General features: G+C 37.0%; 4 protein-coding genes and 1 pseudogene across 10 annotated transcripts; 3 read left to right on the top strand and 2 right to left on the bottom strand.

Moving 5' to 3' along the window:
• Positions 1-3,173: 3,173 nt before the first annotated feature.
• Positions 3,174-6,359, top strand: LOC110611363 (receptor-like protein kinase ANXUR2). Its single transcript, XM_021751643.2, has one exon. It carries the CDS (start codon positions 3,605-3,607, stop codon positions 6,179-6,181), a length of 2,577 nt encoding a protein of 858 aa, XP_021607335.1. The 5' UTR covers positions 3,174-3,604; the 3' UTR covers positions 6,182-6,359.
• Positions 6,360-7,081: 722 nt separating this feature from the next.
• Positions 7,082-8,247, bottom strand: LOC110611364 (TPD1 protein homolog 1). The gene is made up of 3 exons (XM_043955218.1): positions 8,130-8,247; positions 7,924-8,034; positions 7,082-7,850 (listed from the first exon to the last, which is right to left on the bottom strand). The coding sequence occupies exons 1-3, from the start codon at positions 8,203-8,205 to the stop codon at positions 7,537-7,539; spliced, it is 501 nt and encodes a 166-aa protein (XP_043811153.1). The 5' UTR covers positions 8,206-8,247; the 3' UTR covers positions 7,082-7,536.
• Positions 8,248-9,555: 1,308 nt separating this feature from the next.
• On the top strand, positions 9,556-18,142 carry LOC110611362 (FIP1[V]-like protein). Of its 5 annotated transcripts, XR_002487353.2 has the most exons (10): positions 9,556-10,191; positions 10,861-11,063; positions 11,319-11,445; positions 11,811-11,879; positions 12,109-12,225; positions 12,355-12,456; positions 12,537-12,739; positions 13,204-14,950; positions 17,172-17,884; positions 18,010-18,142. XR_002487353.2 is itself a non-coding variant. In XM_021751641.2 (9 exons), the coding sequence occupies exons 1-9, from the start codon at positions 9,697-9,699 to the stop codon at positions 17,724-17,726; spliced, it is 3,600 nt and encodes a 1,199-aa protein (XP_021607333.1). In that variant the 5' UTR covers positions 9,556-9,696; the 3' UTR covers positions 17,727-18,142. The 5 variants fall into 5 exon arrangements, 4 of the variants coding, with proteins under 4 accessions (XP_021607333.1, XP_021607332.1, XP_043811152.1 ...); XM_021751641.2 differs by having other exon boundaries at positions 12,109-12,207; positions 17,172-18,142; XM_021751640.2 differs by having other exon boundaries at positions 17,172-18,142.
• A 1,136-nt stretch (positions 18,143-19,278) lies between these two features.
• Positions 19,279-23,192, top strand: LOC110610467 (protein high chlorophyll fluorescent 107). 3 transcript variants are annotated; one of them, XM_021750401.2, is made up of 9 exons: positions 19,280-19,954; positions 20,072-20,215; positions 20,332-20,361; positions 20,583-20,888; positions 21,002-21,061; positions 21,192-21,437; positions 21,915-22,025; positions 22,186-22,362; positions 22,597-23,192. In XM_021750401.2, the coding sequence occupies exons 1-9, from the start codon at positions 19,391-19,393 to the stop codon at positions 22,957-22,959; spliced, it is 2,001 nt and encodes a 666-aa protein (XP_021606093.1). In that variant the 5' UTR covers positions 19,280-19,390; the 3' UTR covers positions 22,960-23,192. The 3 variants fall into 3 exon arrangements, with proteins under 3 accessions (XP_043810515.1, XP_021606093.1, XP_021606094.1); XM_043954580.1 differs by lacking the exon at positions 22,186-22,362 and having other exon boundaries at positions 19,279-19,954; XM_021750402.2 differs by lacking the exon at positions 20,332-20,361 and having other exon boundaries at positions 19,282-19,954.
• Positions 23,193-24,112: 920 nt separating this feature from the next.
• On the bottom strand, positions 24,113-25,943 carry LOC110610400 (annotated as a pseudogene).
• Positions 25,944-26,921: the final 978 nt, after the last annotated feature.

The following is a 26,921-nucleotide window of genomic DNA, read 5'->3' as shown; positions in this document are numbered from 1 at the left end:
GGGAGTGGTTCGCTTCGGGAAGAAAGGTAAACTAGCCCCACGATACATCGGACCCTTTGAAATCTTGCAAAAGATTGGGAATGTGTCGTACAAGCTGGATTTACCTGCTTCGATGGAGAGAATCCATCCGGTTTTCCATGTTTCAATGTTGAGGAAGTTTGTGTCAGATCCGAGCAAGGTTCTTAGTGAGCCTGATGTGGAGATCCAAGAGGATCTAACCTATGTTGAGCAACCAGTGCGGATCTTAGACACCCAGATCAGAAAGCTAAGGAACAAGGAAATCCCGATGGTGAAAGTCCTGTGGAACCACCACAATATAGAAGAATGCACTTGGGAGACACGGGAGTCTATGCTCCGGCAATATCCTCATCTCTTTTAAGGTTAGATCCCTATGTGTTTATGTGCCTTGTATGTGTGTTATGTTCTTTGCCATGCTATGTGTGCTAGTGAGGAACATTCGGGGACGAATGTTCTTAAGGGGGGGAGAATGTAATACCCGGCTAGACTCCGGTATCGGAATTCCTACCGTCCGGTGGAATCTCGGATGTCGGAGACCTCTAGAAGGGTAGAATCATGTTTTTGTAAAATGTTTTAATGTGTTTTAATGGTTTTAAAGTATGAAATTAAATGAGTTTTTGCATAAAAAGTCCTTGGAGGAAAACCCAAGTTCGGCCGCCGAACATGCATGCGTTTTGGAGGCACGTTAGGCCCCCGAAAGCATGAGTTGGGGAAGTCCAGGTTCGGCCGCCGAAAGTCAAGTTCGGCCGCCGAACATTGCATGGATGCGGAGGCACATTCGGCCTCCGAACGTGGCCTGGCCAGCCACCTATAAAAGGGGCACTTAGCCGAAATGGGTGAGCTTTTCTCCCATTTTCGGCCACAGCAAGCTTCCGACCTTCCCTTTTGCAAATCTAGTGTTCTTCCTCCAAATCCCCACCATTTTTCTTGAGTTTTAAGCTTGCATTGAAGGTTTTGAGCTTTTAAACCAAGTTTTGGAGCTTTGGGAACTCAGGAGCTCATTTTCGTGGATCTCCAAGTTTGGGTCGTCTTCCTCTCTATCTTCAAGAGGTAAGAGCCGATCTTAAGCTCAATGCATGTTTTAAGTAAGTTTTAAGTGATTTTATGGGGTAGAATGGCATGTATAGGGTTGTATGAGTTTTTAAGCAAATGTTAGGTTTTATGTGATTTTTGGACAATGTGGCATGTTTGAGTATGCTTGAAGTGTTGTAGTTGGGGTATTTGATGTTTTGAGGCCCCTAGGAACTTGTATGCATGATTTGGTTGAGATATATGCATGATTGGTGAGTTTGGAGGCGAAAATGCACAAAGGAGCCAAGTTTCTGCCCTTTGGCAGAGACCAGGTTCGGCAACCGAAGGCACTTTCGGCCGCCGAACATGGCTGGGGAGGCAGGCCTTTCGGCTGCCGAAGTTGCCCCCGAAAAGAGACTTTCGTCTCTGTCTGGGACTTTCGGCCGCCGAAGGTGCCGCCGAACCTACCTGAGTTTCGTCTCTGTCCAGGACTTTCGGCCGCCGAAGGTGCCGCCGAAAGTGCCCTGTTCAGCCACTTCATGCATATCTCTATGTGATATTTTCAGGATGTTTTAGGGGGTTTTTGGGGAATGTATTAGAGTTATGTTTATGTATGTTTGGTCCCTCATTGGAGTCCACCTGTGTAGGTTCGGACCCGAGGAACCAAGGACCCTAGCAGTGAGCCAGCTGCTACAGAGTTTGTCAGAGTCAGCCAGAGGTGAGTGGAACTAAACTTAACCTTTTAAATTGAGAAATGAAATGCTTTTATCATGCTTCATGCATCATGATCATATTATAGGTTGTTTGCATTAGCATTCACGACTATGCCGCATTGTATTGTTGTGATAGATGATAGTGGATGGACATTAGGATGATTCATTAGCCTTCTAAATACGAAGTCCTATGGTGCCCATAATAGGGCCGGGCAATAACTCCGAGTACGAAGTCCTGTGGTGCCCATAATAGGGCCGGTCAATACGAAGTCCTGTGGTGCCCATAATAGGGCCGGGCATGGAGTTGAGGGATTTTTGAATCAGTCCATCCGTGGTGTGATTTGTTTGTGCAGTGACGCATTTCATGATAGCATATTTTAAATATTCTTTTATAGTTCTACTCACTGGGCATCTAGCTCACCCCTCTCCCCTAACCCCCAGGTTTGCAGGTACGGGATAGATAGAGAAGGCAAGAAGAAAAAGTCATATGTATGTAATAGTTAGTTTGTGGACATGACAATTGTATTATGATGAAATATAAAAATATTCAGGATGTTATGTAATGAGGTTATCGAGGATAGAGTTGTGCTTGACCATAATATATTGTTAATCCCTTTTGTATATACATGATCTTATGTTATGATGTTTATGTAAACTAACTCAACACAGGTTGTATTGCCTTTAAGGCTTGATGAGATCCCACAGAGGGACTATGTTATGTATATGTTCAGAGTATGCACAGGTTGAGTTAGTTGAATGACAGTATGTATGAAGAAAAGTTTAAATTTTTATGCATGTTGTTGATCATGTATGGGATTATACAGGTTTACAGGTCTTATGTCAGGCTTGCTACGGGTCCCGGCGGCCTTAAGTCGACCCGGATCCTAGCGCCGGTAGCGGTCCGGATTTCCGGGGCGTTACAAAAGGGGCATTTGATAACTATTGGGTCTCAGATACTCTGACCACAACTAAGCCCATGTAGAAAGGCCGAACCATAGCCTCATCAAAACCTATTACACCAGTCCATCCACTAGCGCGCGACCCTAATTTCATGCAAATAAACTGGACAGAGCAGGACTCGGACCCATCGGAGGGAGATCCAGCTCAACTACAGTACATCTGTGTGTATGACTCCGCGTGATAATAACAAAATATACAAGTACAGAATGATAGTTATTCGTCACTAAAAAATAAAAAAAGTATGAAATAATAAAAAAATTAAAAAAAATATATACCTTAAATTTATAGAGAACATCAATAATAATAATAATAATATTCAAGATAAATTTAAGTAATAATATAAATTGATTGGAATTTAGATATTTAGCTGGTATTTTAGCCCATTATTTATATTATTTTTTATTAAAAAGTAAATCGTTACTATATTAGTTTTTAATTACAATAATTATTCACATATCCGTTTATCTCTAACAACCGCACCTGTCTTAACCTCTGTTACGCCTCGTAACACAGAGGACAACCCAGAGAAAATTTTGGAAGGAGAAATCTTTTCTCCATCCTCTATTCTCTTCGTTTCTTTCCCAGCCAATGATTCTCGGAAAACTTGATAATTCCATTGCAATGGAGTTCTAATCTATAGAGAAAATATTATGGAACCATAAAGTTTTCATTTTTTCTCTTTGTTTCCTGGTGCAGGAGAACACTGTGACTCCTTTTCATGGGTATTCCTTTGTTCTCCTGCACTCAGTTTTCTGTTTTTCCCCTTCATTGTGTTGTGGCACCATAAATATATCAACTTTTTTCTTTTTGATTCTGAGTGCAGGTAAATTCTCTCCGTTCTCTGGGTATTTCTCTGTTTTCCTTAGTTTTCCTTTTTTCCTCCTCCTTGAGTCATCTTAGATATGAACTCCAATGGCCGCATCTTTTTTCTTCTCGTTTTCTTCTTTATCACCTTGAATTCAATCCCAGTTTCAAGCAAAGACTCTGCCTCAGAATCAAAGTCTTATATCCTCGCATGTGGCGCTTCCGGTGAAGGCACCGATACCGATGGCAGAAAATGGGAACCTGATACGAAATATGTGAATTCTTCAGGTAATACAATAACGGCATCAGCTGAAACTCAAGACCCTTCATTGCCATCAACAATCCCTTATATGACAGCGAGAATTTTCACATCTGCATTCACATATAAGTTCTCTGTTCCCAAAAAGAGTCGCCTCTGGGTCAGACTCCATTTCTATCCATCAACTTATAGCTCTCTTCAAGCCAATGCGTCATATTTTGCTGTTACTGCAAATAAACTCCAACTTCTCAAGAATTTCAGCGCTTCTATTACGGCTCAGGCTCTCACAATGGTCTATATCATTAAAGAATTCTCTCTGACCCCAATTGAATCCGGCAACCTTGATCTCACATTCACACCCTCTTCAGATTATGAAGATTCATACGGTTTTGTCAATGGAATTGAAGTAATTCCCATGCCGGATATTTACCAGTCTGCAGTCGTGGTTGGTTTGAGTCAAGACAATCTTGATCTCACCAACTCTTCTTTGCAAACAATGTACAGGCTAAACGTTGGCGGACAGTACATTCCTGCATCAAATGACTCTGGCCTTACAAGAACCTGGTACGATGATACGCCATATCTGTTTGGTGCAGCCATTGGCGTCACGGGCAAATCTAACATCACCATCAAATATCCTACCGCAGATGTCCCTAAGTCTATTGCCCCGTTGGATGTTTATAGTACTGCAAGAACGATGGGGCCAGATCCGAGGGTAAATGCCAATTATAATCTCACATGGGTGTTTTATGTTGATTCCAATTTTACATATCTTCTAAGGTTCCATTTCTGTGAGTTTTATCTGACCAGAAGCAACCAGAGAGCATTTGATATTTATATCAACAATCAAACAGCTCAAACTGATGCAGATGTTATCAGCTGGGCAGGGTCTCAAGGAGTTCCATTCTATAAGGATTACTCCATACATGTGGGTGATCAGAGTGGTGATGATCAATTATGGGTGGCTTTGCATCCCGATATTGAAGAGAAGCCTCAATATTACGACTCAATTTTGAACGGACTGGAGATTTTTAAGCTTAATGATCAAAGTGGTAATTTGGCAGGCCCCAATCCTGTGCCATCTGCAATGCAGGTCAAGGCTGAAGCAGAGAAGGATTTTTCTTCATCAGGATCCAGCCGTAGTAAGGTAGTTAGTGGAGTTGCTGGTGGAGCTGCTGGATTAGCAGTAGTTTCTATCTTCATTTTTGTCCTCAAAAAGAAGAAAGATCTTAGAAGTCAATCTGGGAGCCGTACTACCTGGTTGCCACTCTATGTAAATTCCCATACATCAGGAAGCAAATCCACTATCTCAGGCAAAAGCAATGCAAGTAGCCACCTTTCAAATCTTGCGCAGGGACTGTGTCGCCATTTTTCATTGGCGGAGATCAAACATGCTACCAAGAACTTTGAAGAGTCTAATGTTATTGGGGTTGGAGGATTTGGGAAGGTTTATAAAGGCGTTATTGACCAAGGGACAAAAGTTGCTATTAAGAGATCAAACCCGTCTTCAGAACAAGGAGTTAATGAGTTCCAGACAGAGATTGAGATGCTCTCCAAGCTGAGACACAAGCATTTAGTGTCTTTAATTGGATTTTGTGAAGAAGATGGTGAGATGGCTCTGGTTTATGATCATATGGCAAATGGTACTCTTAGGGAACACATCTACAAGGGCAACAAGCCTACCTCTTCCTTGTCCTGGAGGCAAAGATTGGAGATTTGTATTGGTGCTGCAAGAGGACTTCACTATCTTCACACTGGTGCCAAGTACACGATCATTCATAGGGATGTGAAGACAACAAACATTCTCTTGGATGAGAAGTGGGTGGCAAAAGTTTCTGATTTTGGTCTGTCAAAAACAGGTCCTAATCTCAACAACCAAAGCCATGTAAGTACAGTGGTAAAAGGGAGCTTTGGATACTTGGATCCTGAGTACTTCAGAAGGCAACAGTTGACAGAAAAATCTGATGTCTACTCTTTTGGGGTAGTCCTATTTGAAGTATTATGTGCAAGGCCAGCTCTTAATCCTAACTTGTCTAAAGAACAAGTTAGTCTTGCAGATTGGGCTCTAAATAGGCAAAAGAAGGGAATCATTGAGGATATTATTGATCCACATATAAAGGCTGAGATACAATCAGAATCCCTCAAGAAGTTTGCAGAGACAGCTGAGAAGTGTTTATCTGATCAGGGGATCCATCGTCCTTCAATGGGTGATGTGCTGTGGAATCTTGAATTTGCTCTCCAAATGCAGGATAACCCTGATGGGGCTAAACTGGCTTTAGAAAGCAAAGGAAATGACACGTATGCAATGAACAGACAGATGCCTACCATTGAGGAGGAGAGTTCGTCAGGTGAGGATACCGATGATATGAGCAACAATAAAATGCTTTCACAGATGGAGAACCGCAGAGGAAGATAAAAAGAAAAAATTGTTCTGTTTTCTATGTTCTCTCCTCTGGTATTTCAAGCCCCTCCAAGTTTCTGCTTCACTGGATTGTATTCTTGTTTATCTGGGACTTTTTATTTTCCAATGGATCCTAATTATGATTTGTTAATCAAAGCATATGTAATCTTTAGGCTAAGTGAGAACAAAAACGACTCCGGGTTTAATGGCTATCATCCTTATTATTATTATTATTATTATTATTATTATTTTTTATGCTTACTAAGAAAAGCTTCAGACGAAGCTAATAACAAGGACGAAGTGAAGCTCCTCCTACAGCATCAAAAGTAGGGCGCAAACCAGCAGGAGGAGAATCAAAAACCTGCAGAGAAATCTTAGGAAAGGCAACCATGCGAGCCAGCCAGTCGGCAAATTTAGCTTGAGCCGTCTCTTGCACAAGAAGGTCTCTAAACCTTATATATATTATACACATAAATCCAAAAAGTAATCTTTTGACCACCTACTTTATGTACAAGCTTACCAACTAAACGGTCGCCTTCTCTTTTGTTCATTCATTCCAAATTCGTTGACACATGTAGAGGCTAATTTCAGATCATTCCATTTGAAGGCAAAGCTGTCTCCTAACTAAATCACTTCAACTTCAAATTTTCCTCTATGGAGAGTTTCCCCTCTGTCTTTGTATTTGTTTTATGAGCTGTGAGACTTGACGCTATCGTGCAACCTCCTTCTAATGGAGGGAGGAAGAGAAAAAAAAAAAATCTCTCCCATATTTTGCAGTTTTGAGATCCTCTGTTGCTACTTTCTGCATTTTTCTTTTCTCCTTTTGACTCCTTTCTCCTCTGACACTACTCTTTCAGTATTGCTACAGTCATCTTTAGCAGGCAATGACTATAGGTAAAAAGGGAAGCTCTCTTTCTCACTCTCTCGGCTTCAGGTCTAAAACAAGGTGATATTATGTGTTAAAGCAAAGAAAAGACAAAATGCAATGAAAGCACACGCAGTGCCTGAACAGATCATCCGTTTTCAGACCTTCCATGCACCATGCAGCTACAGAAACAGTAGCTTTTGAGTCAAATTATTTTCTTTTCTTTTTCATAATTCCAGAATAATGAAAGTTTCTGGATGATATAACATCATTGACAGGTTCAGATACAAGAATCAAGATCATGGTAGTGAAAAGTGAAAACTGAAAACCTGGGTTTGAAGTTACAATACAACCATTGTAAAAGCCGAGACAATATCGTTTCTTCCTCTTCGTCGGCATCTGCTTTGACTTTGAGATTTGGGATCGATAACCATGGTTTGGAGATTCCTTTGTATATGTGGAATTGTTTCTCTTCTTTCTCCTTCCACCACTGAATGTAGGATGTTTAGACTTGGCAGAATTTGGCAGATTTGAATGCAAGTGTGTACATGAAGGAATTTGAGTAGGTGAATCTGATAATCTGACTTTTGTTCAAAGGTTTCCCTGCATTTACCAAGCAATCATCATAGGAAAGCCTCTTGAAAGTTGTTGGGTTTACCATTCTTGCAGAAGCAAACCAACCACAGTGGAGATGAATATCTGAAGGAGCACAACCTGAAACACAGGTGTTGGCAATCTGAACTATGTACTGAGGGATCCCAGAAGTGAAATCTCTACTTTGTGAGATGCTTATATCTCTGTTTGTGCAACTATCTGTCATTGAAAAATAAAAATAGAAGAGAAAAAACCTAGGGAATACAAATATATAAAATCTTGAAGATTGAGCATTTACCATGAATCAAAAGCTTTCTTTGACTTGGGTATGACTTTTGTAAATTCTTGGATAATATTGTTGATGGGTTATTATTTTTATCAGAAGGCTGTAAGAACTTTCTTGAAGAACCTGCATAATTTAAACTACAATAATTTGAAACTGCTAGATATATAGGAACAGAAGGGAGAGAAAAGAATATGAAAAACAGAAAGATCCAGTGGTACCCGATTGAATTCTAAGATTCCAACATGCAATGATGAGCATCATCAAGTAAAGGAAGCGAACATGACAAGAACTCATTATAACTTGTTGATCACTTGCAATATGAAATCTTCCTCACAGTTCAGCAATTGAGTAAACAACAAATCAACAGTAATGAGAAAGAAGAAGTGAAAATATAGGTTATATATTTTTGTTGTTGTCGGGACAAAAGATTAAAGGCAACAGCCATTTAATGCACTAGGCAAAAGTGATACCCATTTTTTGTAACCATGCATGCATGCTGCCCATTTCACATGTATACTCAAGCTTACTTTTAGATCTCTACACATGATCCAGATCCTGCAGTTCATGTATCTTGGTGATGTGTGATGTGTCCATTGGAGTGGATCAACTTCTAGGTCAAAAAGTAAAATTTCCCCTTTCTACTACACACGATCAACTTGTACTTGTTCTTTGGAATCCTCTCTCTCTCTCTCTCAACTGCAGCTTGAGAAAGGACAAAACTTCATGACTCACTGAGCTGTATGGAGGGAGAGGATGGAGGGAAGACATTGTAGCAGTAGCCTGAATTAGAAGTTGCCTAAAATAGGAATTTTTAGGCGTAGACTCCCTTCTCTTCAAAAGAATGAAAGTTTTCCATTTATGCCTAAGCCTACTGCTCTGCAGACCAATCACTAAATTCATACAATGAAATGCCACAAATCTGAAACTCTGTCATCAACTTTCTGTCCACCATTCATATTTGTATGTCCCTCTGTACGACATGTATACATACTTTGTATACATATTACACAAATGTAAAATACCTAGTTGCATGTGCATGTGGATGGTTATCTATGAAGGTCACGTGGATGGTTAAGGCCGTAGTCAGATCAGGCCTTCACCCATGGTGGTGAACCCAAAGCCATCCTGGTTAAGCTCAGTTTTTGCTGTGAGAATTAATGTCTTGACGTTAACTGACCTTTTAATGAAGAAATTATATATGATTTCCCCCTTTTTTTTTCAAATAGGGGAGAGAAAAAAAATTCCCATAGGTTTTGTTAGGTTCTCAAATAATCTTTCTAACATCTGAAAATATATTATAAGGACTAATTATTTTCTACATCTATAAATATTTTAAATAATTTAAATAAATCAAAATTTAATTAATTTAAATAAAGAGCACGAACTTAATATTTTTAAATAATTTATTTTTGAATTACAACTATGATTTTTTTTTCTAAGTATATATATATATATATATATATATAGAGTTTAATTCCATGAAACTGAAGACAATATAAAATTAAAAAAATAAAAATAAAAATATTATTTCAATAATAGCATAAAATAGAATTTGAGTCTTCTCGGACAAAGCCCAATGGACACCATGGCTGTTGTTTATGGGAGTCCCAGAGCCCAAAGGGTTTTATCAGGGTTTTACGCTTACTCAAATATTCAATATCTTCACGGTGCAGCGTCTGCTACTTCAAGCTTCTGCTACTAATCCCCATTTCTCAATTTCTTCATCCATGGAGTTTCTTAAAAACTCCATATATTTTACATAGATCATATGCTTCCTACTTCTAAATGGAGGATTTAATCGATGACGATTTCGGCGATATATACGCCGACGTCGAAGTCCAAGCAAGTTCTGCTATCAATTCCATATCAAACTTCGCTAAACTGTACACAGAACCACAGGAAGAAGAGGAAGAATGTAACAATAAAGTAACTACAAGGGAAGTTAATCGTAGTCCTGACGAGGGGATTCTTAAGTCAGATTTGAAGCAGCTGAGTTCAATCTGCGAGAAGTCGAACATTTCTGAGGCAGGTGGAAGTGATAGCGAGGATGATTTAAATATAGTCTTGAACGATGAGGATTGTAAGGGGTTCCCAGTTGCTGCGGAGAGGAATGATTGTTGCGATGGTTTTGAGGAGGGGAAGGATGAAGATGATGATGGCTTTTGCAGTATTAAAAGGAGTCATGATAAGAATGGTTTGCATTCCAGTGCTAATTGGCTTGGAAGTGATCATGGGAATGGAGTCAAGGGAGGTTATAACTCGCAGTATCCACAGTATAAGGTATTGAATTTGTAGAAGTTCACCATCTTCGGTTAATTTGAAGATCATATTTGCATGTTTATATTAGCTTTTAATGACTTTGTTTCGGTGTTTTTTATCATTTTATGATTTATATACCTAACCTGCAACCTTAGGTTGTTGATTATATATTGCTAATTTCTTTGCATCGACTTGATTTTGATGGTTGCATATTTGTGTGTTATCGGGAATCGTTATTCTGACCAAGTTAAGTCTCGCTTTGATTGTGGCAAACTAAGAACAGGGAAATAAGATATGTTGAGAGATTCCATGATGAAATAAGGATTTTACAAACTTTTAATCGTCCTATCAATTTTCGTTAGAAGCTAACATAACGGAAGAGATCACTACTGAACTGGTTGCAATGTGAAGTATTTGCTAACTGGGTGGCTTCAGATTCTTCACAATCACAGAAATGATTAACTTAAGCAGCTCAAAGATCCCTCCCCTGATCCTTTGTATCTGCATGGATGGTTCGTAGGGACTTAATTGATTCAGTATTGAAATTAATCAGTTTTGATTGGGGCCTTCCTATTGCAGTATGATGTGTTTCCATTTTTTTTTCCTATGTTCTATTTTACAAAGAGCGCTATTTAATGGAAGAATAACCCAGACCTGTTTCTTTTTTCTATTTCTGGTGCTATTATGCAGCATCTAAAACCGTATGGATCATCATTTTCAAGTAATAATAAAGTCAATAATTCTGTGGGGTTGGTTTGTTCTTCCAAATCTGCCAGAGGTGAATGGGAAGATAACAGGTGCAAGCAAAATAAGATCTCAAGCACAGGTCAGGTTGCTAATAATCGTGCTATGGCCAATTCAGGTGGTTATGGTTTCTCACTTCCATGGTATAGGTTAGTATACTGAACTATGACCCTAATTCGGGCTATCCTGGTTTCTTCACGATTATTATAAGCTTCATTGTGTACTGTCCATACAAAAATAATTCTTCTTTCTGTAATTGAAATGAAAAGGAAGTTATTTGTTGGGCTAATGGAAAATTTTATTTGCTTATTAGCTTGGTGGTTTTAAATCTTTTAATTTTGATGGTTTTCGGAGTATTTCCTTCATGATTTTATGGTAACAGTCTGTCTTTTTCTTCGTTTCAGGACTATACTGGATGTGAATATTGATGCATTTGAAGAGAAAAAATGGAAGAATCCTGGAGTAGATATATCTGATTTCTTCAATTTTGGTTTCAATGAAGAGAGTTGGAAACAGTACTGCATATCCCTGGTAAATTATTGTACTATTATGTTTCATTTGGTGAAAAAGGTTTACTTTAATATACATGTGTGCTTGTGTAGTACCACTCCAGTGAATTTTCTAGCGACCTTCTAGCATAAAGGTTTTCATGTATTCTGGCCATAGAATTGGATCTTTATGCATTCAAGTTAGGTTCATCTAATGTGTGGATATCAGGGGATTGCATATGTGTCAGACTCAGAATTAATAAGGTGCTCAGAGGCTTTGACACCCCATTAGGGGGGAAAAACTTTTCACTTGGATATGTTCAATTGATGTTTTACTTCAGTTATCACTGTGCTGCTACTATGTATGAAATAATATCTAGTTACTATTTTATCTAATATGTACTGTAGGAGCAATTGCGTCAACAATGTTACATGCATGCTAGGTTCAACAATAAAAAGTCTTCGAAACTTACTCAGGTGAGTAATTTTAACCTTTGTTAGTAATTCTTGATGAGGCTAAGCCTTTGTGAAAATTGCTGCTTTGCCAACCTGAATGTCATGGGAGAGGCTGTGCATGATATGCAACCCTTGCAAAGCAGGAAGTCTCATGCACTGGAGATGTCTTTTTTGGGTGTCTCTTGATGGTCGTCGTGAAATTACATGTGGAACTAGGTTTACAAACCATAATGTGCTTTTATGAAAACAGGCCTTTGAAATTGAATTGGAGCATGAGAGGTCAGCTCAAGAGACCATTGTTGAGGATATTTCTCAAGTTGGTTCTACATCAAAATCTGCTGATATGGTGGTGAGGCAGTTGGAATTGGTATTTCTAAATGAACTGCTCGTGCTTTCTTTGTCTGATATTCATTTTGATTAAACTTGTTTCATAGTGATGTCTATACCTGAGTTTCACTGGATATGGTTGTTCAATTACTTATTTTTATTTGTTCAGCCAAAAGGCAGAGCAATTCAGGTTGAAGATACCACCACTGGACGTCAACCAACAATGGATTTAAGGCGTCCGCGTCTTCGGGATTCTGATGTTGTGATACAGGTATAATTTTGGTGTAGTTATGTTTATGTCTTTCAATGTGTACCCCACACTGTTGATGCTTATTACATTATTTGAGGCAGATCAATGTGCAAGATTCCAATGGGAATTCCTCTGGCACTAATGATGAGGAATTGTGCCATATAGATAAAAGTGGACTTGAAGCATCAAAAACCATGGATTTATATGTGGATGATATGAGGGACATCCACTATTCTGGAAGTGATAGTGCAGATGAATCATCTGCAAAGTCTATGGGACATATAAGGTCTTCTTCCACTAACAGGTTTGAACCATTTAGACATTAGTCTTGATATCCTACAACATTAATTTAGCTATAGATGTAGATACCAGAATTATTTCCTATGGATTTATGCAAATTATTTTGACATGCATGCATTTCCCATGTTGAAGTTGATTGTTTGTGCGTATTAATGACATTGAACCTGATAAATCACATTTTCTAAATGAAGGATAAAAAGGTATGTTATTAGTTTCATGCACTTACTGTGATTTAGTAAGAAGAAAAAAGTTGATATGCCTTTATATTTTTGCTTGTTCACTGAACAAAACTTAGTTAAGGTTAAGGATGTTTAATAGCTGATCTTTCTCACCGGTTCAGTTTTCACTTTTTTAGTTGAAGGAGAGTGATGGGGAAGCTCATCTTATTTAACATGCCTCTCTCTCTCTCTCTCTCTCTCTCTCTCTCTCTCTCTCGCCATTGATAAAATATTAATTTTATATAATCAGGCATTCCCAGTCAGACCCTAGTCAAATGCCTCTGGATCTTGGTGGTCATGACAGAGAGCAGAACTCTGGTGCTGATAGGTATCATCATCATCATAAGGTGAGTGCTCAAACATCAGCAGAGATTTCTGAAGAAATGGAAACTATAGAGAAGGTTGAGGAAGAAAATGGCAGAAATATGTGCGAGTCAGAACAATATCTGTCCGAGACAGAATTATCAATTGGTTACCGGAGTCATTTTAGCCTGACATCATCCTATTCTGGAAGTGATTCTGAGGCATCCAGAGACAGTATATGTAGTATTCCTGGAAGGTCTGACAGTCTTTCAAGAAGGCAATCTTCAGGTGCTATGTTACAGGAGTTTGTCGGATCTGACAATAAGTACCCTGAAAGCCATGGAGGTGTGAAAAAACTAGATGACAGCCAACATTATTCAAGAAATAGAAGTCCCATTCTGGAAGCAAGGTGGAATAAAAACAGGAGACTTCGCAGAGTTGCTGAAGGAAGGATCCTCCCTGACACTGATAATGATGCCTCTCCCATGTGTGGGAATCAGTTATACATGGACCATCACAGACGGTCTGAAAAGATGCATGATTTTGGTGATTATAAAGGAGGATATTTTCCATATGATAGACAGCGAGATGTTTTTAGTTGTTATGGTGGTGAAAGGTTTGCAGATGACCATTTCCGGGATATTTGCAGAAAACATCCTCGTATAAAATATCGTCGGAGCATCAGAGATGAAATTAAACCTATGGAAAGAAGGAACTGGAATGAGGACAATTTGCATAAAAGAAGATTTGGGCTAGATGACAGAGAAGACGTGGATAGAGATTGGGATTGTGGTGGAAGAGATCTCTCTCCTGAGGGTCTAATTTCTCACACTTACAGGGATTCCAGGATATCGGTTTCCAAGTACAAAAATTTCAAACAAAGAGGCCTTCAGTGGAGAAGGAAGGGTGACAAAATGCAATCTGAGAAGAAAACCAATTATGATGATTTTTTGCTTGCTAATAAAAATGTTGACGATGTGATGCTACAAAAATGTGACTCACACATTCCATTTATTGGGAGAGAAACAAACATGCACCGAAGAAGAGATAGATATGATTACAGTCCCCCTTTGAATTTGGGGAATTCTTGGTGTGTGGAAACTGCAGATGAGCATTGGAATCTGAATCAACAGCATTTGCCCTCTTGGTCTCACATAGAATCTTATGAAGCCAATGAAGGAAGGTGGAAGGATAAGATGTCACAAAGAAGTGAAATTTTTGATGTAGCTGATCGATATGGAAGACATAGGAGAGAAATACGTGGTGACAAATATAGGGGCAGTCAATGGGTTGACAATCATAATGATGTTGATAATGCAGACGAAGATATTGTTTACACTGATGATCAGATTCACTGGAGGAGAAGAAAAAGCAGTCGGAAATGTGGAGTACTGCATGAAATGCATGTTGAATCTATTTTGAAACATCAAGATGATGAGCTTTATGCCAAACAGTCCTCGTGTTCATATGAAAAATTTTCCAGACATGAAACATTTCATGCTAAATGTAGATCTGCCAGTGGTGGTTGGGTAGTTGATGATATGCAGTTGGAGTGGCATAGACGCAAAATGTTTAAAGGAGAAAGTGGTGCTGGCTTTCTTAATAGAAACTCCTATATGATGGGTAGAGTTGAGCATAAGCGCACATCCGGGAGGTGCAATGATCCAGTTGACTTGATTTTTGGGGAAGGAAAGGTAAACTTGGGGAGACCAAGGTCAAAAGCTTGTATCGTTGTACTTATAAGTGCTCTACTTATGAGCAATTCCTTTTTATTCTCATGAATGCCATCTTATTGCTTCTTCGTCTTCATATCCTTCCATGTTATGATTTTCCATGTAGTTTATTTCAAAGGTCCCTAAACTTTATTCTTTTTCTGCACATGATTGTCAAAGTGAACATTCAGGCTAAAGAAATGGACAAGTCACTCAGTATCAAACAGTTCTCACAAATTGCTTTAGTTACTTTGTTAGCATGCTGCCAATTTCTTGGGAGGTCACATGATATTGGAAATGAGAACATCAGTTTCTCATTGTCTAGTCTTTAGAAAGTTGAGAAGTATCAGCTTGCACTATTAGAAAATTAGATTTTCATGTATTGAGATTTTTGACAAACATATGGGCTTATATTGCTTAATTTCCTTGATTTTGCTTATTAATTCTTCTGAAATGTAGGTTCAGAACTGTGTTATTTACATTCCCCAATGTCCAAGAGGTTGTCTATTAGTTAAATGTTGGAAGAAGGTATTTTGGTCATACAAGTAATACATTTTCTTATAAATCTAATATTTTGATGTTTATGAGTGTCTTCAAAATTAAGTCAGGCTTGTGAAGAGGGGCAATTGTATCCTGAAAACTGGCTTGCTTTTTTTTATTTTTATTTTTCCAGTGGAACTTGTTACATCACAATGATGATGTTACATGCCTCCAAAGAATTAGACTTCAATTAGTTCACAAAGTATTTGGTTTACCCTGCTAGTGAAGCTCTTCAACTTCAGATGGTTATTGCTGGTTGCACCATAGATATATGCGGTGTTATCATCCTCAGATTTTAGCACTCTCATTTCCTGCCCAGATTTCTCTGTACTCTGTACCAACTAAAGGATCACTATTGCTAATAACACAATGATGAGATAGTTGGGCGTGCATTTTATTTGATATCATGGAAATTAATATTAGGGGCCATTTTTCGCTGTTGATATTTTTCAATTCACCAAGTTAATTAGTCATTCCAAAGACTATTTTGTTTTGAGAATTTCTATTCCACTTACTATTAAGCCATGCTTGTGCTGATTTTCATTGTGACTTGTTTTTAGGGATCGCAGTCCTATACCTCTGCCTACCTGATTATCTTTCGTCTTTCTTTTATAGTTTATCTCAGATGCTAAATTGATAAGTGCTGTAGCAGTGAGACATCAGTAAATAATTTTTATTCTATAGAGTTGTAGTTTCTGGTAGTTTTCAATTTGTGAAATAACTTTTCTTGAGGTTTATTTGCCTTCTTTTTTGTGTTTGCTGTTTTATTCATTTCCTTGGAAGCCCATGTTATTTTCATGCGCTGTTGCTACTGACCAAGCATTTTGACTGTCCAATAATTTTGATCTTACCATGATCAGTGTCTTGCTTTGCAAATACTGTGTAAATTTTTAAAGTTTGCAAAATATACTTTCACATTTTTAGTTGTAGTTCATCTTAATGTTCCTCTTCTCATTTCCTTATAGACTTGTGCTGTTAATTGCATCTTTAATTGTTTATATAATTCCTAGTTTTGCCATCTCTTGCATTTTCCTGATTTTGTAACTTGTCATTAGGAAAGTAAGTGCTTTGCATTATATAGAACATTAGTGCTGAGAACTTCTTGAGGCATTCATGGCGATGATCAACTTACCTTACATACATGTGTAGCTTGATGTTTTTTTATCATTAGCATATACATAGAACTTAGATATATGCATGACTATATATAACAATTATACATTTCTTTTCCACTTCTTCATTTGTTTTAACATCTATTACTGACTGCCATTTTAGTAAAGCATTCCTCAATTCATGAGCCCCTTTTTTTTATTGGGGCGATTTAATTATGTTTACCGGTGAGATATGGACATTTTGATACCCTTATAAACTAAGTTTAAAATGAGCCAATCTCATATCATCTAGCTGTTGTCATGATCTCCTATACTCGTAGCTGTGATTCTCTTTACAACTTCAAAATGGTAGTTTGTGCGAATTTGTCATTTCGGAGTGTGTTTAAAGTTATTACTTAGGTTGTACTCTGCTGCAATTGTTTTCAGATATATTTACTCATCTGTAAATGGTTCTTGAACTCTTCCCTCTTTTTCTGGTAGCTGGATAGTTTATCTGATTTGTAGTTGGGTGTAACTGGGTAACATTTTCCCATGACAAATACTTTCTGCAGTCCTCTGGAAGATGTTCCCATACTGAAAGTTTGATGTCAAATGGTAAATTCAAAAAGATGGATCTGAAGTTTGCCAAGGAGCGGAAAGTTTTGAAGGATTTTAATGAAACCCAGACTGGAAAAGCAGCCCAAACTGGAACTGGCATTTCAAAACTTGAAGACGGCCGAGATAATGGGAAATGGCTGGATAAGTTTCCAGCTACCAAGCACAATGCAGGTTTGGATATTGAGGAAGGTCAGATTGTGCCAGAAGAACCATTCATAGAGGACCCGTTGGAAAAGAAAGATGCATCTGGAAGTGCGGCACATATATCCAATGTCAAGAAAGTTGTTTGCAATGAAAATGTTCCAAGAAGATGTGAAACTAACAAGGTATATGATGACCAACACATATTGGACACGCTAGCAAAGATGGAAAAACGAAGGGAGCGCTTCAAGGATCCTGTCGCATTTAAAAGGGAACCAGATAACAGTCTGACGCCCCAAGCTGACTTGGTAGGTGATCCAGTTGAAACTAAACATATAAGGCCTGCCCGAAATAGGAGATGGAAGTGAGATTTATGTTAGTATAATTAGATTTATGTTAATACGGTTGCCTCTTCATGGATGATCATTGTGTTGGCTGAGACGGTCATGAGGATGGAACATCTACATGGATAGCCAGATATCATGGTCTATACAACTTAATCACTGATATATCAGTTACAGATCAGGTTGAATTTTTTTTTCATTCTAAAGGAATTTTTTTCATTCAAATCAGTTGCAGGTTGGATGATCCATCACAGGAGGATGGTAATAAAAATTGTCACCTGTATTGATCTATCAGTTGGAATTGCAGGTTGGATGATCATTTGTGGATCTTTCAGTTGAAGATCAGGTGGAACTTAACAACTGATCTTTAAATTGTTTACCTTTTAATGTAATAAAAATTGAATGCTTTAAATTGTTTACTTCCTTGGTACTTTTGATGGTCTTTGATTTGGCTTTTGCTGAATAGCTACGAGTGATCAATGCATAATACATTGCTTGGTTACTATTTCCTTTGATTGCAAAATTTATTGGTGACAATTGCCTCGGTGTTTGCTGAAGCAATCTTTTGTCAAGCACAATGGCCAAAACGACTTCTTCACCGTATTTGGCTTTTATGAAATGAATCCATGTTGCTTTGGTATGCATAATATGTTGTATAATAAATAACGAATGTTAAAAATGGTGAGATTTTTTTGCTGTTGTAAATTTATATTTAAATTTAATATTAAATTTAATCGTTATGATTTTATTATATTATTTTAAAATTTTTATAATTGTTTATAACAATAGTTGTTTTTTATTACATTTTATTTTTTATTTTATTTTTTATTTTTTTAATATTTATTATTAAATTATAAATTAAAAATAAAATTTTATTGTTTTGATTTTAAAAATTAAAATTTCAAGTGAAAGAATTATAAAATAAAATTTTAAAAATAATATTCAAAATTATTTAAATTTTATTATTTTATTTAATTTTTTCAACTAGCTTAATTCGTTTGCTGTATGCATGTATCTCAATACTACTTGTTTTTCCGGTTAAAGATTATTTATTCAATGATTTTAATAAAATTTAATTAATAAAATGCTTTAGCAAATATGAGATTCAATTCGATTAATTAATTGCACTCCGAGTCTTAGTCTGATGGAAAGTGCATCCTTATAGTTTTGAGAGGTCTAAGATTCAATTTTCCCAATCCTCTATTTCAAAAAAAAAAAATTCGATTAATTAATTGCTTTTTACAGTTTAAAAACTTAATCAAATTAAGTAGTTAAGTTCTGTTTTTTTTTTTTTCAAAAAATGCTAAACTGCTTAAACGATTTGATTAACTTATTTTTATATTTTACTTTTCTAATTGTGGGATTGTTGTCCCTGATAGAACGCGATTCTTCACCAACAAAATTTCTCCGCGTGTCATAAAAATCTTCCAGCTAGATTGAAAGGCTAAGCCATACCGCATGTGAACTACGTGGCAGCACTGAGGCCAGTGACTTCTGAGGCTGTAATTACTCAACTACCCGTACGTTTGTAAATTTTCTATAGCATGATACTAATTTCAATTTAAAAGAAAAACAATGTGTCCAAAGGTTATAATGATAATTGACGACTTCATGCAAAACGAAACAGTTTGATCCGTTAATAACAGAAAATCATTGGAAAAAAGAAAAAAAAAAAAGACACAGAAGAAATGCAGCTCTTCTCCTCCTCCTCTGCTTCTTCATCTTCCACTTCCTCCAGAGCGAGTTTCAGTCCCTTCACTTCTCCTCAAGACACTAACCAAAAGTACATTAAGTACCGCTCAAAATTCTCTTTCAAAATCCCCACCAAGAACCTTCCAATCCCATCTTCCTCCAAGCAATCATCTCCGGTTCTCGACCAAAGACCACTCTTCTCCGAATCCGAATCAACACCAAGAAACAGAGCAACAGAACGCAGTATCAAGTCAGAGAAAGACTCCTTCGAGGGACTTCTTGTGGCTCGCCGGCCGGTGGTTGAGATTTCTGGTTCAGAAGACTCCACTCAGGGTAGTGATAATAATGTTGATGATAGTAAAAAGAAATCTTCAGCGATCATTGATGCTGGTCTTGAAGAATTTGCCAAGAAGATGCCAATTTTTGAACCGGAGAGGGTGGAGGCAGCTGGTTCTTCTCAAGGCAAGCCTCTCACGGTGAATTTGGATTTGGCATTGTACAAGGCCAAGGTTTTAGCTAGGAATTACAGATATGCAGAAGCTCAGGAAATACTAGAAAAGGTATACATCGATCAACTCTCTTTTTCTCCCCCCCTATTTGTTATATTGTAATTTCAATTGGGTATTATGGGAAATTTGCAGTGTGTTTAAGTTTGGGTTTTGTGATTTTGTTTGAAGTGCATCTCTTACTGGCCGGAAGATGGGAGGCCATATGTAGCATTAGGGAAGATACTGAACAAGCAGTCAAAAACAGCAGAAGCTAGAGCTGTGTACGAGAAGGGCTGTCAGGCAACTCATGGAGAAAATGCCTACATTTGGCAGGTCAGTAATTGAATCAACCTCTGCAAATTATTTAATATAATAAATAGGATAGAAACATATAGAAGCTAAAAGAAGGAATGACTCGCCATTTGACAATGATGAGAAATGGCTTCTAGGAATTTCAATTCGGAGCTGAATGCATGGAGGTAACCGTTCTTCAACATTCTGGCGCTGTTTGCAGATGAATTATATTACCACATTTACTCATTTCCAGGAGGAAAAAAAAACATTTGCTACTCCTAAACCAAGATAGGAGATAGTATGTGGAGATTTAATTTTAAAGTGATGAATTGTTATCTGCTTGCAATCTTATCTTTTATATATATATATGCTTTAAAGCTTATAAGTATTTGTGCACTTGGAACAGTGCTGGGCTGTTTTGGAAAATAAGATGGGTAATATAAGGAGAGCAAGAGAACTGTTTGATGCAGCCACAGTTGCTGACAAAAGACATACAGCTGCTTGGCATGGTTGGGCAGTTCTAGAGCTAAAACAGGGAAATGTCAAGAAGGCAAGACAATTACTTGCTAAAGGCCTCAAGTTTTCTGGTGGAAATGAATACATATACCAAACACTAGCATTGTTGGAAGCTAAAGCAAATCGATATGAGCAAGCTCGTTACTTGTTCAGGCAAGCCACTAAGTGTAACCCAAGAAGCTGTGCCAGTTGGCTTGTAAGTTCTGAGCTTCCTAAACATTCTTATCTTTAGCAAAGTGAACATTCCACCACAGTTTACTTGTGTAACAAGTGCTTTTACTTGAATCCATTTCATAATTTTGATATTAGGCATGGGCACAATTGGAGATGCGACAAGAAAACAACCTTGCTGCTAGGCAACTATTTGAGGTATTCCTTTTCATGCCATACTCCTTTTCACTTCATTTGGTTCATGTTCACTTATCTTCTAACCCTTAGTTTAGGCTACTGCTAGCCTTTTTTACTGACAAAATTATACTGTCGTTGCATTATTTTGTAGAAAGCAGTGCAGGCTAGCCCCAAGAATAGATTTGCATGGCACGTATGGGGAGTTTTTGAATATAATATGGGCAATATTGAAGTGGCAAGAAAACTTTTGAAGATAGGCCATTCACTTAATCCTAGGGATCCTGTTTTGCTTCAGTCTCTTGCTTTACTGGAATATAAACACTCTACGGCAAACCTTGCCCGAGTGTTGTTCAGGAAAGCAAGTGAATTGGATCCACGGCATCAACCAGTATGGATTGTAAGTCATTTCTTCCTGCATTAACAAGAACTATTAATGAAACTTAATCCATTTTATTGTCATATTTTGTCCTTGATTATTGAAAACTTGGTCCCTTTCCTGTCATTTGTCAATTATTTCAGAGTTTGCTAATGTTACATTCATTTATACATAAAAGATTGAATCTGAAAATGTAACCCTCATTATTTTCTTCTCTTTTTGGATTGTCGTAACACACTTAGGCCACTAGATTGGAGTGAGGAATTTTTTTTTTTTGTCAAAGGGTAATCTTTCAAAAAGCATTGTCTAATGGTCTTCACAATCGTAGCTTGTAGTTGCCCAATTATGCCTTTGGATATATATTTCATTTTAACACAATCAAACAATAACCAGAAAAACTTCATTTCCCTGCAAATCAAATTTGGGATTGTAGGATTGCTTTGTTTGTAAGTTCAATGTAAAATTTGATCAGACTGACTGAAGTCCCAAACTATTTAGGCCTGGGGATGGATGGAATGGAAAGAAGGAAATATATCCACTGCTAGAGAGTTATACCAGAGAGCTCTTTCAATCGACTCAACTAGTGAAAGTGCTGCTAGATGTCTACAGGTAATGCTTTTATACTCTGATGCGCTTTTTGTGTTGTGGCTAATTGCATTTATCTCATTTTTAACGCTATAAAATATAGAAAATGTTTTCTTGTAAAACATTTTACCTAAAACAAATGAAGCCTTAGTATCTATATTATTAAACTTGCCATCCCTTGCAGGCTTGGGGTGTTCTAGAGCAGAGAGCTGGTAACCTGTCATTAGCTCGTAGACTATTTAGATCATCATTGAACATAAATTCTCAAAGTTACATAACATGGATGACCTGGGCTCAATTTGAGGAGGATCAAGGAAATTCTGTGCGTGCTGAGGAGATTCGTAACCTTTATTTTCAGCAGGTCAGTAGCTGCCTTCTTGCCTTCATCCCTATTATTTGGCATAACCGTGCTGTTTTCGCCTCCATTATTCGCCCATTTTCTAGCTGGCCTTATCTTTTTATGAGAGCTTATCCTAAATTCCCTTAACCTTACAAAAGCAAGAAAACATTTACAAGAAGCCATTTTTACATATGCATTCTGTAAACATGAGCTACTATCAACTGCAAGTTTCAATAATTTCATTGTGTTTCACAGCGGACTGAAGTTGTGGATGATGCTTCATGGGTTATGGGGTTTCTAGACATCATTGATCCGGCAATCGACAGCGTAAAGAAACTGCTGAACTTGGATCCGAACCGATACAGTAAGACACAAGAATCTTTGAGAAATATATCAGGAGAAAGAGAAAGTAGTAGTGATGGTCCTTCTAGTGATAATGATGCCGATGGTATAAAAAATGGAACTGGCTTTGATTTGAATTCTTTTATTAAAGTAAGGTTGTCTCTAGATCCAACTAAGCTGGATATTAAACTAGAAACATCTGGGCCTCCAGCACCATGGAGAGCTTCCCAAAGAAGATTATGGAGATCAAAGAAAAGAACTACCGCAGAAGTGTGAGAATCTGGGATTTGACCAGTTAAAGAATGGCTGCTGTGGAATGGCCAAGTTAATTTTTCTGAAGAAATTGTCTGTACTCATTGACATCAACAATTGTTATATCAGGATGTGCACAGAATCTGTAAAGTTTTATTATCAGAAAATTGTATTTCTTTATCAACAATTAACTCATTTACAGTGTAGCCTCTATTATTACCTGTTATAGTTGCAATACTTCCAGATTTTTTTTTTTTCCTTTAGGTTCCTTTTTTTTTTTTTTATGCTCGTTGTATTTATAAATTGAGGTTGGAAGGCAGATGGACAGTGTAAATAATTAATATATTTTGTGATGATAGTGGATTACCATAAGTGGGAATAGACTGACATGGCCACAGACAGGTTTGTCTGATTTTGGGTCAAATCAGCGGTTTGGATTCATGACCTAATTGAACTTGATTGACGGATTAATTCATCATGGTTTTGGCTTGATCTAGGATGAATTCCAGGGATAAATTAATTTTGCATTTTTTTTCTCATGACTTGGATCGGATTAAACCGTTAATTTTAGTTCATTCTGATTTAAGAAGAGTTGGACAAATCCAATACGAATCGAGCTCATAAATCATTCTGGTCCTGGTCGATCAGTTAGAATTTCCCTGGCTCCGCCGAGGAGGATGTGCAGCCCATTAGCAATTTTATCAGATTATATCTTTCCTTGAAATTGGAGGATATAAAACTTATTTTTCAATAACACAAATAATTTTTCTATTATTTAATAGTAATTTAAAAAATGAAAATATTATGAATAAGATTTTTAAAAACCTACTTTAGACTTAGTTCAGTAACTAAAATTTATAACTTAATTCACTTGATTCTATGTCAACATTCACATTACTTAAACATTTGAAAATAAATCATTTAAAAGCTATATTATTAGAACCGTACGGATAGGAAATTTTGAATTGTAATACATGCATATAGTATTTTTTTTAAAAAAAAAAAAGGAAAAAAGAATTCCGATCAATAATTTATGATGCTTACTATGTCAAATATAATACGTAATAATTATTCATTCCTTTCAGATAATGTTATAAAAATATCAAAGTGATTACATGTCATTTTAAATATTTTCTTTTAAAGCAAACAACTAACTTTGTAATCGGTAAAAAAAAAATTTAATTAAATTGGCAATAACGAGAGCTCCTGTTTCTTACCAATAAAATTTATGATTTCATAGAGAAATAATCTGAAAATTTACACATTATTTTATGCATCCACCAACAAAAAATAAATAAAATGTGACTCAATTAGCTGGCCTAGAAATGAAGTTTTCAATAAATTTTTAAGAGTTTGATACGCATGCATGCATTAAGCTATGAATATATAGTTGCATTGCTTCAACTATCCACAGAATTAATGCTTTGAGAAAGTTAATTACAGGCTAATTAACATATTCTCAGCTCCATGTTAACCTAAAAATCTTTTAGATCAACAAACGCATTTCCCACTTGTTCCATGACCACCTGCTGTTCATTATCCTCAACAGTCCCAGTGAGGCCATTCACTTTCTTCAAGTACCAAACATATCATCAATAAATGACATTGAGGAAATCATGGGGCACATACTCCATAAGAGGATCAGATCCCTACCTCAGTAACTATCATCTTGCAATCCTTCGCATTTTCAGCCAATCTTGACGCAAAGCTCCATATAGATTTCATTAGCTCTTGTAGCCTTTCTCCTTCTCCATAAAGCCCATAAAGAAATAGGAAGCCCAATGGCTTCTGCAATGACTCACATATTGGCAATTTAACGCAAGGGAAAATCTTATCTCTTGCATGGCTTAAAGTTGCATGAAAAAACTTGAGTGGATTATGATGAGACTTTCTAATGTGAAGCTTATATGCTTCACAAGAATTCCATACACTAAAGATTTCCCAAGAACTTGGAGTCTGACTAATGATGTCTTCTTCATTATTCTTGCTATGCAAAATAATCCATTCCTCTTCTTTAAAGTAAGAAACCCAAGTACCAAGCTCAGCTTTTCCATCAATACAGCATCAATGTCTGTTGGATATATGTCTTTGCCTCTTAGCCTGTTATTGTACAAAGAAATTGCTTGGCTCATTTGCAGCTTTTCTATCTTACTATCTTGAGACAAGCCTTTCACAGGGAGACTAGCTGGTTGAACAAATATCACCAATGAACTAAAGTTGATGTAATTACACTTGGAAGTGAAGAGATTGGTTGAGGCCACACGTTGTCTGTTGCTAGGAAAGTATTATGTGGTCCATTTCTCACTAGCCATTCTTCTACTGATAACTTCACAAGCTTTAATCCAATCCCCATCCTTGTACAATATTGTGGAAAGATGTATACACATATATAGTATTAATTAGCATTATTAGCATACAAAAAATCAATATAAAGTGAATTATATCGAAAAAATCCAAATATTTCTAAATGGGATGCTTATTTTCAAGTAAATTGAGAATTTAACCTACAAAAGCTCTCTATATGCATATGACGGGTCTGTATATTTTGCACCAACTTAATGAATATACTCAAGGTCAAGGCTTTCATATAGTTCAAGAAAACTGTAACTTTTATGAGTTCAGAGAGAATGGCGGGAAGAGGGAGAGGGAGAGAGAGGGGGAGATACCGATGTTTAGGAGAGACTCGAAGACCAAGGATGTAACCCAACCTCACATAAGTTGCTCCAAATCTAGTCCCCACACACTTGATGCAGCCTCTAACCACACCCACAAGTTCACCATTTTCACTCAGCTCCGCAACCTGTAGGCCATTTTCAAGCACATCAGTGGCCAAGCAATCCATTTATTTTTACATCGTCTTATGGGGACAAAGAGCTAATCTTTCCAAGAGAGGAAACGAAAGCAGTAGATGGATAGAAACCAAGCAACTTAAATTGCAAAATATATATACGCATATATTGTTAATAGTTTATTTGGAATTGTTAAAAAGGGTAGCAGAAAACAGAAACTCCCTCACCCACCAGCATAACATGAACAGGATAGAACCTAAGCCTACATAAGGGGTCATTTTAGACCCTATCCCGCAATTCTTATCAAGTTTCCCCACTACTTTAATGTCTCTGTTTTCATTGTATTCCCTAATATGGACCTTCTTCTCTAACTTGTCAACCATTCTTTGCATATAAATACAGCTGAATCAATAAATAACTTCTATATGGGAAAATATTTATAAAAAAAATTAACGTCTGAAATCTTTCTTGAATAGGCTAGCTACCATAACCACATCCAGTTATATTCTTATGTATAAATATGCAGACTACCAAGTGTTTATATTTGTTCATCTATTTAATTATATCTTTTACTCCATGCATTAGTTTTTCTTTCGTTTTTTTCTGTCAAAATGACATATCAATAAAGTTTTTACTATGTCCTTGTTAACCCATTTAATGCCTATCTAGTTAGCTTGACGATACAAAGTAAACTATTTACGAGGGCTGTACCATAAAAATCGAACAATAATGTTACGAAATAATTCTCTGAAACTTTGTAATCATTGTAATATTTAGTTTTCAATGTCAGTTAAATTAAGTTGCAGGGATGATGAGTGGATATATATCAACGTTGAGAACAGACAGGAGACAGGTTCTATAGTTTGTTTTGTAATGGGTTGGTTACTGTGAGATTCATTTGTTACTATTCATTTTGTTGTGTTTTGCTGTTTTAATCTCTGCTACGTGTACCCACAGGCCATCACTAATTGAGGTAGCAATCGAGCATCGGTGGTAAGAACCATGTGAATAAGCCATATATGCATCAATCATTCAGTCGTATTCGTATGCACATATTGTTGAGCTGATTTTCTATAGTTTCAGAGCATATCCTGTTGGAAAAACGTAATAGACTTTCATCGAACTTTAATAACAAAGACAATAAGGAAAACAACAGGCCGGAAGAGGTAGATTTACAATATAAATTTTATTTAATTA

This window comes from Manihot esculenta, chromosome 3 (assembly GCF_001659605.2).
Source record: "Manihot esculenta cultivar AM560-2 chromosome 3, M.esculenta_v8, whole genome shotgun sequence".
Lineage (NCBI taxonomy): Eukaryota > Viridiplantae > Streptophyta > Magnoliopsida > Malpighiales > Euphorbiaceae > Manihot > Manihot esculenta.
This window is presented reverse-complemented; position numbering and strand designations above follow the sequence as displayed.